Source organism: Nomascus leucogenys, chromosome 7b (assembly GCF_006542625.1).
Source record: "Nomascus leucogenys isolate Asia chromosome 7b, Asia_NLE_v1, whole genome shotgun sequence".
In the NCBI taxonomy this organism is placed as follows: Eukaryota; Metazoa; Chordata; class Mammalia; order Primates; family Hylobatidae; genus Nomascus; species Nomascus leucogenys.
In genome coordinates this window covers 723,173-736,874 of record NC_044387.1, presented here as the reverse complement: position 1 = coordinate 736,874, position 13,702 = coordinate 723,173, and the positions used below count along the sequence as shown (strand labels likewise).

General features: G+C 55.9%; 1 protein-coding gene across 1 annotated transcript in view; it reads right to left on the bottom strand.

Annotated features, from left to right (window-relative positions):
- TTLL8 (tubulin tyrosine ligase like 8) overlaps positions 1-12,841 on the bottom strand; it is a 32,380-nt gene extending 19,539 nt beyond the window's left edge. The window contains exons 1-8 of the mRNA XM_030815324.1: positions 12,786-12,841; positions 11,757-11,861; positions 10,074-10,165; positions 4,903-5,041; positions 4,043-4,116; positions 1,934-2,062; positions 605-719; positions 5-139 (exon numbers count right to left, since the gene is read on the bottom strand). Coding sequence (XP_030671184.1) covers positions 5-139; positions 605-719; positions 1,934-2,062; positions 4,043-4,116; positions 4,903-5,041; positions 10,074-10,165; positions 11,757-11,823 — 751 coding nt within the window. The 5' untranslated portion in view covers positions 11,824-11,861; positions 12,786-12,841. The remainder of the gene's footprint in view (positions 1-4; positions 140-604; positions 720-1,933; positions 2,063-4,042; positions 4,117-4,902; positions 5,042-10,073; positions 10,166-11,756; positions 11,862-12,785) is intronic.
- Between the last annotated feature and the right edge of the window lie 861 nt (positions 12,842-13,702).

The window sequence follows — 13,702 nt, the reverse complement described above, 5'->3', positions numbered from 1 at the left end:
ACACCTTGCCTGCTGCTCGGGTCGCTGCTCCCGGCCTCCTCCCTCCGGCCCCTGGGCTTGCTCCTGCCGCTCCTGCTGCAGCTCTGGTGACTGACCACCCACTTGAGGATGCCGGATGCCATGGTACGCCGGAAGTCTTCTGGAAGGACAGCACGGCCTCGCCCCATCTGTCCGAGCCGGGACTGGGGACTGGAGATGGGGCCAGGGCCGCGGAGGCTCCCCAACCTGCCCCACTTCCCGCCCTCACAGCCGGTGGGGCCCAGGCCTGCTCCCACACCCCCAGTCGCCTGCCCTTCTCCCTGCCGCGTCTCTGTGACTGCAGCCGTCCAACTGCACCCCTCGGCCTCCAACCACGGAGCCGGCCTTGCCCCAGCTGCTCGCCGCGCTGTCCACGAGCCCAGTGCAGAACCACACGCTCCTTGCCTGCCCGCCGTCCCTCCCCGGGCCCCAGGCCCCTGTACTGCCATGACCATGGCCATGGAAGGCCTCTCCCCGGTCCTCTGTCCTCAGACCCTGCCCCATCGATCTGTCTCAGCGCCAGGGGGATCTTTCTAGAAGCCTCTCTGCTGACAGCAATGGGGCCCTCTGCCGTCTCCTCACTTACCCAGGAACTCGTGCTGCTCGCTCTCGGTGCAGAGGCTGTAGCAGCGTGGGAAGAAGGAGTCGGGGTTGGCCGGGACGTACCAGGGCAGGCTCCGCATGTTCACGCACAGCCCGATCTCCAGAGACAGCACCGTGTTAGGCACGAGGGGCAGCTCAGCTCAGCTCCGCCTCGCTCACAAGGCGAGGACGGGCCGTCCACCTCGGACTTGCCTGGCTATAGGGCACCACACAGCACCCCTAGGGCGGATCCCTCCTCCTCCCCAGACATACGGTCCCCCAGGTCCCCAGGCCACCCCCTCCAGCCGGTGGGAGCATGGATGTGCAGGCCAGGCTCAGACGCATCCTTGAGGCAGTGGAGGGTGTGGCAGGCCCCAGGGAATCGGGAGGCTGCAGCTGAGGGCACCGAGGGCGGTGGGCACTGGGGCTCCCTCCAGGCCCCCAAACGGGCCACAAGGTGTCCCACACCTCAGACCCCAGGAGAGGAAGGACTGGCTACAGGGCCTGGAATGTGGCCACACGCCCAGCACTGCCCACCATACGCAATGCAGCACTCGCCATTAGAGAGGCATATCGTGAAGTCCCCGCACCCCAATGTCTGGTTTGTCACCCCGTTAAGGAAAAAAGTGGCTGGCCCCCAGAAAACACAGCGCACGCTGACTGGCTCTGCACAAAGGGTCTTTGAAGGAGCCATGTTTCCACCAGCAGCGCTGGTGCTGGCCTGACCCTGGGGTATTAGGTGCGGCAGGGAGCCTTGTCCCGCACCTCCACCCCACACTGTGCTGAGGCAGCCGCACCTGGCCTGCTGAGACGGATCTCTGTGCCAGGGAAGCCCCTCTTCCTGGACCCCTCCCTCAGCAGGGTCCCCACACCCTGTGTCCTGGGCAAGCCCCAGCCCTGGGCCTTGGTGGGAAGGGTGTGGCAGCTGCCTTGTGCAGGGCTGGAGGCCGGGGGAGACGGGGGAGTGCCCAGTGCTGGGGGGAGCGGCACCTCTTCCCCTGGGGACCCACAGCCCCCTCAGCACCCAAAGCCCGGTGGCAGCCCCCACTCAGCCCCATCTTTGGCCTCTGTGCCCCGAGGAGGGAGTTTCTGTGGCCCCGGATTCACCCAGAGACACAGAGCAAAGGGCACAGAGGTGCTGGGGGTGGGGTGGGCACCAAGTGATTCTGGCCACGGCCTTAGACCAGGAGTCCTGGGAGGCGCCCAGGAGGTGTCTGGTGGCCACCGATGGCCGCCCATGGCCACTGACCAGCCACCGAGGGTCCCTAATGGCTACAGAAGCTCCTCCCCACCACCCTTGCCGGCTCCCACCGTGCCCAAGCAGCCAGCTCACCTTGGTGGTGAAGGAGGCTGTCTTTGCGTAGTGGTTCAGCATCTGGTCGTAGGTCAGGCTGTGATAGTCAATGACGTTCCTCTTGATGGTCCAGAGGAGGTACGGCATCTCGTTTTTTACCAACCTAGACTGGCAAGAAAAAAGTCTTCATTGATGCCCAGCATTCAAGGTTCACACCAGGCAGGATGGGACGGAGCGAGGTGACCATCAGAGGACAAATGGCGTGCAGCGTGAGGATGCCAGCCGGGCTCTGCTGCAGGCAGTAGTGCTCCTTGTGGGCCTCCTGTGCAAGGGATGTGGGGCGCAACCAGGACAACACAGGGTTTCCACAGAGGGGCCTCGGGCTCTGGGGGCCCACCCCGATGTGGGGCTGCAGGTGGGGTCTGAGCCCTCCGCATGGGGTCTGCGTGGGTGTGGGGACGTGCCACTTGCCAGGTGACATGACACTTCATAACCCGGAGCTTACAGTCCCCAGGACCAAAGCCCCCAGGCCTGTACCACGGGCCCTGCACACCCCTCCCTGAGCCCCAGGCACTGGCCTCCCGCTCCTGCCCTGCTGATAGAGGGGCTGGCCATGGAGCTGGGGGCATGTGGTCGGTGCTTTTCTGTTTACAACAATGGCATGTGTTAAGTCAAAATTCCAACCAGGCTGGGTGCAGTGGCTCACGCCTGTAATCCCAACACTTTCGGAGGCTGAGGCGGGCAGATCACCTGAGGCCAGGAGTTCAAGACCAGGCTGACCAACATGGCGAAACCTTGTCTCTACTAAAAATACAAAAATTAGCCGGGCATGGTGGTGGGTGCCTGTAATCCCAACTACTCCGGAGGCTGAGGCAGGAGAATCACTTGAACCCGGGAGGCAGAGGTTGAGCCGAGATTGCACCATTGTACTCCAGCCTGGGCAACAGAGTGAGACTCCATCTCAAAACACCCCCCCCAAAAATATATGTGTGTGTGCGTGTGTGTGTGTGTGTGCGTGTGCGTGTGTGTGTGTGTGCGTGTGTGAATAATAGCATACTAACCACTAACCACTAATGACTGTGTACTGGGGTGAGAAACAGCATCATCAACAGAGCCGAAGTCCCCCAGCCGCCCCCACCCGGTAGCTGCCACCTGCTTCTGTCTCTCCTCCAGGCACAATGAGCAGAATGTTTCTGCCTCTCCGGAATGCATGTGCTACAATCCTCACTCCCAGGGCGATGGCATAGGAGGCTTTAGGATTAGGTCACGAGCCTGAGCCCCTTATGATGGGCTAGCACCCTTATAAAAGAGGCCCCAGAAAAACCCTCGCGCCTGTGTGAGGACGCAGAGAGAAGCCAGCCATCCATGAAGCAGGACACTCTCACAGAGCCCAGCCACGCTGCCCCTGACCCAGACTCCAGCCTCCAGAACAGTGAGGAATGTTCTGATGTGTACACGCCATTGCCCACAGACCTGTGAGAGCCACTGGAGCACCCATGACGCTCTATGGGAATGGCACTGACTCCAGGAACCTGGAAGGGCGAGCTCACCAGCCATGTGGGAGGCGCCTCATCAAGTCTGGGCCCATTTTTCTATTTTCATTACTGATTTGTGAGTTCTTCATACATTCTGGACATTTGATCTTTTCAATTTTAAGTACTGCAAATGCCGTCTCCCACTCTGGTTTCTCTTTCGCCCTCTTTATGGTGGAGTGTTGGGAGCCCTGGAGGGACTAGGCTGGGCTGGGGAGGTGGGGAGGGGCATACTGCTGTGTTGCTGGAGACCCCAGCTCACTCGCCGGCCAGGCCCCATCCTGCAACACACCAGCCGGGCTGTCCCAACCCTGCTGGACCTCAGTGCCCTCAGCTTCCACGTGCACGCAGCAGGCCAGCCCGGTGTGGGTGGAGGGGAGCTGGGAGCACCGGGTCCACCCACTACACAGCGGCTCATCCAGCACCGAAGGGCTCACCCCACCCCTGGGGGCAGCTAGGCCCTGCTGCCCGGTCAAAGGGCCCTGCTGTGACTGGGGCTTTGCCCCCGCCAGGCTGCCATCCCCCCAGGACACGGGAGAGTGGGCACGGAACAGGGTGACGGTGTGAGAAGCTTTGGAGAGGCCGCAGCTGACCATGACGCGTGCGGGGGACGTACCATCACATCGTGGATGTCGTCTGTTTTCTCCAAAGCCATTTCTCGATTTTCTTTGACTTTGGCACATGTATCATCTGCCAATGAAACACAGGGGAGGCCTGAACATGAAGCCTCAGCCAGACTTCCCGCATCGGCTCCATTACCACAACCGCAGGCACGACAGCGACTTTACTTCCAGAAACCTCGCTCCAGGTGGGGCCTTCCCCTGGTGGAGCAGGTGCCTTTGTGGGTCCTGAGTCAGGCTCGGGGCATTCTGGCAGCCCCCATACATCCAGCGAGCGTCTACTGCACAGCACCTCCCCAGGGCTGTGACAGGGCTTGGGGGGCCCGGGATTCTTGGAGGCCCAGGTGTCCCCAGGTGTGGAATGGTGGAGACAGCCCGGGATGGGGGTGGGAGTGATAGAGCCTGAGGGGCCACAGGCAGGGGTGAAGGAGGAGAGGGACATTTGATCCGGGTCTCAATGGGGCCAAGAAGACGAAGACACAGCTGTGTAGATGTCAGCGAGGAGCAGCCGGCACCGCGGGGGCCTGAGGAGTGGACTTCAGGGACCTGGGGCTGGAGGACGGACAGCCGAGGCCGGGCGGAGAGAGGACAACAGAAACCGCCCGGGCAGGAGGAGGTCTGGGTGGGGGCCACAGGGACTCTGAGAAGGGAGCAGGGCTGGGGGCTTGAAATGGTTTGCCTGGCACGACCACCTGGGGCGGGGAGGCCAGAAGGGCGATGGAGACCTGGGGTCGGAGATACCCCATCACGCACACCAGGGCCGAGGGGCAGGCACCACACTCAGGTGGCGCCGACTCCCCCTGCCCGTGACAGACACACAAGCCCTGAGCTGAGACGTGCGCCTCCAATACGCTACCATTGACCCCAGCGCCTTCGTCCTCGATATCTGGAATGACCTTGGGCAAAAAGTGGAATTTCTTCTCTACCCAGCCCTTCCTTCGCAGAGCGGCCCGGACCACCGGGTAGTGTCCGTAGATAGAGAAAATCTTCTTCTCCTAAAATGGCAAGAGGATATTTTATCTTATTTCAATCATTTTTGGGGAATAGACAGATTTTGATTGCATGCATAAGCTTGTTAGTGCTGGTTTCTGAGATTTGGGGGCACCCATCACCCAATATGTCATTTTTTTTTTTTTGAGATGGAATCTCACTGTTACCCAGCCCGGAGTGCAATGGGGCAATCTCAGCTCACTGCAACCTCTGCCTTCCAGGTTCAAGCAATTCTCCTGCCTCAGCCTCCCGAGTAGCTGGGATTACAGGTGCCTGCCACTAAGGAAGGAGACCACTACTACTCCTGCTTCCCTCCTCCCCCCACCTTGCCTAGTTCACAAGACAGGAGGAGAGAAAAAGCGAAAAGTTGGAGAAAAAAAAAAAAGTAAGATAAATAGCCAGACAACCTTGGCACCACCACCCAGCCCTAGGAGTTAAAAAAAGTAATAATAATAACATCAACCCCTGACCTAAACTACTTGTGTTATCTGTAAATTCCAGACACTGTATGAAAAAAGCCTTGTAAAACTTTCTGTTCTGTTAGCTGATGCATGCAGCCCCCAGTCACGTTTCCCACGCTTACTTGATGTATCACGACCCTTTCACGTGGACCCCTTAAAGTTGTAAGCCTTTAAAAAGGCCAATAATTTCTTTTTCGGGGAGCTTGGCTCTTAAGACGCGAGTCTGCTGACACTCGCGGCCGAATGAAAACCTTTTCCTTCTTTAATCCGGTGTCTGAGGAGTTTTGTCTGTGGCTCATCCTGCTACACCACCAGGCCTGGCTAATGTTTGTATTTTTTAGTAGAGACGGGGGTTTCATCATATTGGCCAGGCTGGTCTTGAACTCCTGACCTCAGGCGATCTGCCCACCTTGGCCTCCCACAGTGCTGGGATTATAGGCATGAGTCACGGCGCCCAGCCCCAATATGTAATCTTTTATCCCTCTCTCCCCTCCCAATCTCCCCCCGAGTCTCCAAACTCTATTTTATCATTCTTATGCCTTTGCATCCTTATAGCTTAGCTCCCTCTTACGAGAACAAACGATATTTGGTTTTCCATTCCTGAGTTACTTCACTTAGAAGAATGGCCTTCAGCTCCATCCAGGTTGCTGCAAAAGACATTATTTGGTTCCTTCTTATGGCTCAGTAGTATTCCATGGTGTAGATACACCACAGTTTCTTTCTTTATCCGCTCGTTGGTTGATGGGCATTTTGATTGGTTCCATATTTTTGCAGTTGTGAACTGAGCTGCTATAAACATGCGTGAGCAAGTATCTTTTTGTATCATGACTTCTTATCATCTGGGTAGATGCCCAGGAGTACGATTGCGGATCAAATGGTAGATCTACTTTCAGTCCTTTAAGGAATGTCCACACTGTCTTCCACACTGGTTGTACTAGTTTACATTCCCACCAGCAGCGTAAAAGTGTTCCCTGTTCACCACATCCACGCTGACCTCTATTATTTTTTCACTCTTTAATTATGGCCATTCTTGCAGGAGTAAGGTGGTATCACACTGTGGTTTTAATTCGCATTTCCCTGAGAATTAGCGATGCTGAGCATTTGTTCACGTTTGTTGGCTGTTTGTGTAGTATTTTAAGTTAAGGAATTGAAAAATAAGTTGATTATTTTTCTGTAAGAGGAGTTTTCAAAGCAGAAGGAGACAAACTGTGCTCTGGTGGGAAGACATCTGCTCAAAGAAGACCATGCCCACACCCAGGCACACAGCGGACGAAGCGGCACAATTGCAGCTGCAGCTGGAAACCCTGAGTCTGAGTCCCAGCACCCACACGAGACATCCGGTCGGTCCCAGCACCGCTCTGGGAACCCCGAGTCTGAGTCCCGGCGCCGCTCTGGGAACCCCGAGTCTGAGTCCCAGCACCCACACGAGACATTTGGTCAGTCCCAGCACAGCTCTGGGCCGCTGTCTACTCAGATAATCAGTCTGAGGCCTGTCACCCGCCCAGGTGGCTGTGCACGTGAATGAGCCTGATCACCTGGGGCTTTGGGGAGAATGGTGGGGGAGCTGGACAGTCCACGAGAGGGCTGGCACCCTCCGACTCCACAAGACACTCTGCCACCCCCAACACCCTGCTTAGCTGTGGTCAAACTGAGTAACTTTAGAAAAATGGATCGGCAGAATACAATTCCTAAGGAAACCACCAAAGGAATAAAAACTGTAAGACTTCCAACAGGTAAGAGAGGGAAAGGGGGGTTTAAAAAGTAATCAGTCCAAGAGAGTACATGAAAGGAGAGGAAAGGAAGATTGAACCGAAGGAACGTACTGAATGAATGAAGTAAGATAACAGATACACCTGAATACACCAACGGTTTAATTACAGATAAATACACTAAATGCTCCAGTCAAAAGGCAAAAAGACCATCAAACACATAGGTATACAGATGATAGGGTAGAAAAGGAAAAGATAGAAATATGAGACAAAATAGTCTTTGGGACAAATAAACATTACTAAGGTAAAGAAAACCGTTTCATAATTTTAAAAAGTTTCAATTCACTAGAAAGATACATGTGTATGCACCTATTAAGAAGGCATTAGTTATAAAAAACAAAAATAGAACTACAAAGTAGACAAATCCAAAATTATACTAGGGTATTTTAACCTGCTTCTGTCAGTAATTGATAGAATGCACAGACTAATAAGTTCAATAAGACTTTGGAGGATTTGAACAACTGAAATAACAAACTCTACTCTAGTGGCTATAAACAGCTCACTCTGGCGGAGCGCGGTGGCTCAAGTCTGTAATCCCAGCACTTTGGGAGGCCGAGGCGGGTGGATCACCTGAGGTCAGGAGTTCAAGACCAGCCTGGCCAACATGGTGAAACCCCGTCTCTACTAAAAATACAAAAATTAGCCGAGCATGGTGGTGCACACCTGTAGTCCCAGCTACTCAGGAGGCTGAGGCAAGAGAATCGCCTGAACCTGGAAGGCAAAGGTTGCAGTGAGCCAAGACTGCGCCACTGCACTCCAGCCTGGGAGCCTGGGTGACAGAGCGAGACTCCGTCTCAAAAAAAAAAAAAGCACACTCTACACCAACTGTTACATAAATTAACAAAATGTTAGGTGTAAAGCAAGTCTAAACAAATTTCAATGGAATAACATTATACATAGCACATTCCCCGACCACAACGCAATCAAGCTAGAAAAACAAGAACAATGTAACTACAAAAAAGTAACAAGTGTAGACTGTCAGAACAACACTTTTAAGTAACATGAACCATAAAATACTTTGAACTGAACATAGACAAATGTACTCCAAAATAAAAGCCTGTGAAATGCAGCTAACACAGTACCCAGAGGGATAGTTATAGCCTTAAATGTTTATACATTTATAAACTTTAATACATTTATAAGTATAAATGTTTATACACTTAAAGGTTTCAGAAGAAAATCTGAAAATTAATGAGCGGGAATGGTTCTACTTATATGAAGTTCCAGAAAAGCTGGAAGGACAGTGATAGAAAGCACCAATAGTGCATCCATTGTTGCCAGGATTTGGGACGGGGTTGGGGAATAACCGATAGGGGCCAAGGGGAACTCCTGAGGGTGATGAAATGGTCTTTATGAAGATTGCTGCCTGACTGCACATGTTTGCACCTGAGGGTGATGGAACAGTCTTTATGGAGACTGTCTGACTGCACATATTTGTACCTGAGGGTGATGGAACAGTCTTTATGGAGACTGTCTGACTGCACACATTTGTACCTGAGGGTGATGGAACAGTCTTTATGGAGACTGCCTGACTGCACACATTTGTACCTGAGGATGATGGAACAGTCTTTATGGAGACTGCCTGACTGCACATATTTGTACACGTTCTGCTCTCTGTCCGGGTGTGTCTGGCCATAATATCATCGTGCCGTGCACCTGCAGTCTGTGCACTTTCAGTGTGTTGTACCTCAGAGGGGAGTTAAGGGAACGCGGATGTTTTCTCACACTATTGCCAGCTGGATGACTCGGGGTGCCTCTGTGGTCAGGCCTTCTGAGCAGTGGAAATTGACATGCCATCAAGACAAAGAAAGTTGTCTTTGCCCAGGTCACTTGCTCTTCCCATTCCAAGGGTGGCAGACCTGGAGCCCTCAGCTCCCATTTGCAGAACACGAGTGCCTTCCTTGTCTCCCCAGACCCAAATGGAGAGCAGAGGTCTCCTCCCTCCCCAAGGGAGGCCTTGCTAACATCCCAGTTAAAAGGTAAGGCTTCCCTCTCCTGGGCTCCCTCTCCTGGTGGGGGCCAGTGCCAACTGCCCCATATAAGCTCCCAGGGCCATAATGTTGGGTTCCTCTCCTGAGGTGCAAACCTCTCTGCACACACAGGTGGAGGCACAGTGAGCGTCCCTAAGGGGAGCTGGGGTGTGGGGAACCTACGCAGGCATTCTCTGAGTACCTGGAAGTCTGTTTCCCATCCGGGAGCCTCATGCTTCCCGTGGGGATAAGCAGATAAACAGATAAAGCCGGGACAAGCACCCAGACCCTGGGACGCACAGTGGGCGGTACTGGCCACCCCTTGGTGGGAGGCAGAGAAGCATTGCCTCTTTCTAAAGGACGGCTAAAATAAAAGGTAACCCCAGGCTAGGCGCAGTCACTCACGCCTGTAATCCCAGTACTTTGGGAGGCCAAGGCGGGCAGATCACCTGAGGTCAGGAGTTGGAGACCAGCCTGGCCAACATAGTGAAACCTCCATCTCTACTAAAAAATACAAAAATTAGCTGGGCATAGTGGCGTGCACCTGTAGTCCCAGCTACTCGGGAGGCTGAGGCACAAGAATTGCTTGAACCCGGGAGGCAGAGGTTGTGGTAAGCTGAGATCGTGCCACTGCACTCCAGCCTGGGCAACAGAGCAAGACTTCATCTCAAAAATAAGTAAGTAAATAAAAGGTAACGTGAGCCAAGTCCCCACAGGAGGAGGCTGCAGCTTGGGGGCACAGTGCGTCAGAGGCCAGACGGACAGATTCCAAGTTCCAAAACAAATGTCCTTTTAAAAAAGTGTCCCCCTCCTCACCGAGTCCCAAGGAACATTTACCTTGATTGCTTTTTCTGTTAACTGCCTTGCTATTTTGTATCTGTCTAATCCGGAGGAAGAAGCCCAGTCTTGGGAAATTCCTTGTTTTAATTCTGCAAAAGAGAAAGAGGACATCAAGTCAAAGGACAAGGAATCCAAGGCCGGGCGCAGTGGCTCATGCCTGTAATCCCAGCACTGTGGGAGGCCAAGGTGGGTGGATCACCTGAGGCCAGGAGTTCGAGACCAGCCTGGCCAACATGGTGAAACCCTGTCTGTACTAAAAATACAACAATTAGCCAGGCGTGGTTTCTCATGCCTGTAATCCCAGCTACTCAGGAGGCTGAGGCAGGAGAATCGCTTGAACCCGGGAGGCAGAAGTTGTGGTGAGCCGAGATCGCGCCATTGCACTCCAGCACAGGCAACAAGAGCAAAACTCTGTCTCAAAAAAAAAAAAAAAAAAATAGATATGTGTCTGATGAGGCCAGACATGAAATGGCATATTCTGAGGGGTGCCATCCATGAGCCAGCAAAATTCATCCACAGTGATGGAGACCAGAGCTGTGGGAGAGGGAGTGTGGCCGGAGATTGGTCCAAGGAATGGTGGTAGAAGTGTCAGCGGTGTGTGAACCAGAGCGACTCCATCTTGAATAGGGGCTGGATAAAATGAGGCTGAGACCTACGGGACTGCATTCCCAGATGGTGAAGGCATTCTAAGTCACAGAATGAGACAGGAGGTCGGCACAAGATACAGGTCATAAAGACCCTGCTGATAAAACAGGTTGCCGTAAAGAAGCCAGCTAAGACCCACCAAAACCCAGATGATGATGAGAGTGACCTCTGGTCATCCTCACTGCTACACTCCCACCAGCGCCGTCTCAAAAAACATAAATTAAATTAAATTAAATTAAATTAAGAAGTTCTGACTATCAAAAGGAAACATGAAGTGACTGACAAGGCCACATCCATCTGACAAAGGGCGTGTATCCAGGACATACAGAGAATTCCTGCAAGTCCATGAGGCCACAGCGCGATTTAACGGTGGCCTGCAGTCCCGGAACCTCACTCCAAGAAGGAAGAGCTCCAAATGGCCAATAATCATGTGAAAAACAGTTCAACACCTTGAGCTGTCTGGAAATGCAAATTAAAACCACTGAGATTTAATTTAATGCAAATTAAAACCACACACCCCAGAGTGCCCGAAATGGCAGCGAGGACACCCACTGCAGGTAGGGATGGGGGGCACCGGAGCTCTCAATCCGGCCCTTAAATGGTTGGGGGACCTTCTAAAGCTAAGTATGCACCTGCCCTGTAACCCAGCCATTGACTCCTAGGGAGCATTTACCCATGCAACGAAGACGAGTCTGAAGAGGGCAAGGGCAGGAAGGAAGAGAGAGGCAAGTGCAGGGCCCCCACGACCCGCCAGGAGAGCCCTTCACACCCACACGTTTAATTTCCCACTTTCCCAGGAAGCTGGCCAGTGGGATCAGGGTACAGGAGGCAGGAGCCAGCACCCCCCAACACCCCTGGGGTCCTCCGCCTGGACTGTCCAAGAGAAGGCGCCTCGTTCTGCAGCTCAGTGAAGTGCCTGCCCCCAGAGTCCCTGATTTCCTGGCAGCAGGCTGCAGCCAGCACTGCCTCTGAGCCCGGGAACTGCAGAACCACTCTGGGCGAGTGGCTGGCACACAGGCAATACACAATACCCACTATTTTCTTCTCTCCCGTCTGCATCCGAAGAAGAAGCCAACGAGAGCCCCTTCTTCTCTGGCTCCATGCTGGCCTCCAATAGCTCGCCCTTTGCTCCTCTGGCCCCTAGAGGAGAGGGTGTGGTGGTTACGGGAAACCAGGAGGGTGTGGGGGGCTCTGGGGATGGGGAGGGTTCTGAGGCCCAAGCTGAGGGTCAGGTCTGGGGTTGGGGGTCAGGTCTGGGTAGGGGATCGGGTCTGGGGTTGGAGGGTCAGGTCTGGGTTGGGGTCAGGTCTGGGTTTGGGGGTCAGGTCTGGGTTGGGGTCAGGTCTGGGTTGTGGGTCAGGTCTGGGTTGGGGTCAGGTCTGGGTTGGGGGTCAATATTGGGTTTGGTGTCAGGTCTGGGTTGTGGATCATGTCTGGGGTTGGGGATCAGGTCTGGGTTTGGGGGTCAGGTCTGGGTTTGGGGGTCAGGTCTGGGTTTGGGGGTCAGGTCTGGGTTGGGGTCAGGTCTGGGTTGTGGGTCAGGTCTGGGTTGTGGGTCAGGTCTCGGTTTGGGGGTCAGGACTGGGTTTGGTGTCAGGTCTGGGTTGAGCGGCAGGTCTGGGTTGGGGGTCAGGTCTGGGTTGTGGGCATCAGGTCTCAATTGGGCATCAGGTCTAGGTCGAGAGGGAGGTCTGGGTTGGGGGTGCAGGTCTAGGTTAATGAGGAGAGGTACGGGGTTCTGAAGGCAGAGGGGAGTGGACAGTTGTGGAGTTCCCAGAAGATGGGGGAAGGTGGGAAGAACAGCTCTGGGCTTTCCAGGGTGGGCCGGTGTGTAGAGTTGGGCAGGTTTCGTGGGGGAGTTCTGTGGTTCTGAGCGAGGAGGGTCTGGGATTCCTAGGGTAAGGGGCCTAGAATTCAGAGGCCCTAGGCGGGGAGGGGGTAGGCCTGGGTTTCGAGGTGTGGGAGGCGGGTCTGGGGTTCCGAAGGCAGATGGGGAGGAGCGGTCCTGTTTGGGATCGGAAGCGCAGATGGGCCTGGGGTTCCACCGTCGGGGGTCGTGCTCACCGGGGACCGGGTCAGTGGCTCGCGGCGTCCTGGGGTTGCCTGGGGCAACGTGCCGGGGCGGCCACGCGCATCGTGCACCCCCGGTGCGGCGGCTGCTGGGCCCGGGGCCTGGGGCTGTGCAGCGGCGGCGGCCCCGAGGCGTGGGGCTGCGCGGGTGGCGGGGGGCTCGGGGGCGCGGGGGGCTGCGGCGTGCGGGGGGCGCGGGGCCCGACGGGCAGCAGCCGTCGGCTCTTGGGCTGGGCCCGGGTTGGGGTCCGGGTCCCGGGCTGCTGTCGGAGCAGGCGTGGCCGCGGGGTCCGCGGCGCGGGACGGTGCGCGCCATGGTGTCCGCAGAGGGAGGGCCCGAGTGTAGCCCCAGGTCACGCGCTGCGGCCCCGCGCCCCGCTGTGGAGGTCACACTCAATCCCCCACCAGGTCACAAAGACCCGCGGGTCACATCCTGCCCCTCCCCCTCAGGCCCCCCAGGCCCGCGGGGCCTTCTCGCCCTCCCCGGGGCCCCCACGCCGCCCTCCCTCCCTGGGCCCTTCCCCGACGCGAGGCTGGAGCGGCGGGGTGAGGAGGCCGCGGGCGCTGGGCTCCTCCGGGGCTACGCGCTGCGGGTCCTCACGGTTGGGGGCGACGGGGTGACCGCAGCAGCGCCCCTGTCCTGCGGTGGAACCTGGGAGGGCCTTGGTGTCCGCAGAACCACCCGTGGGGTCCCACGCCGCTGCCCCCCGGGGGGTTCTGAGCCCACCCAGGTCCACACGGCCCCTGTCCTTTCCCCCCCCACCCCGCAGATCACCCCACTCCCCCATCACCCCGCCAGGGCAGCTCATGTGTGATCTGGCACCTCGGGGTGGGGGTAGGAAAGACACACCCGCCCCACCAGGACCCTCACTCATGGCAACTTTCCAAAGCCTAGATGTCTTTATTTGGTT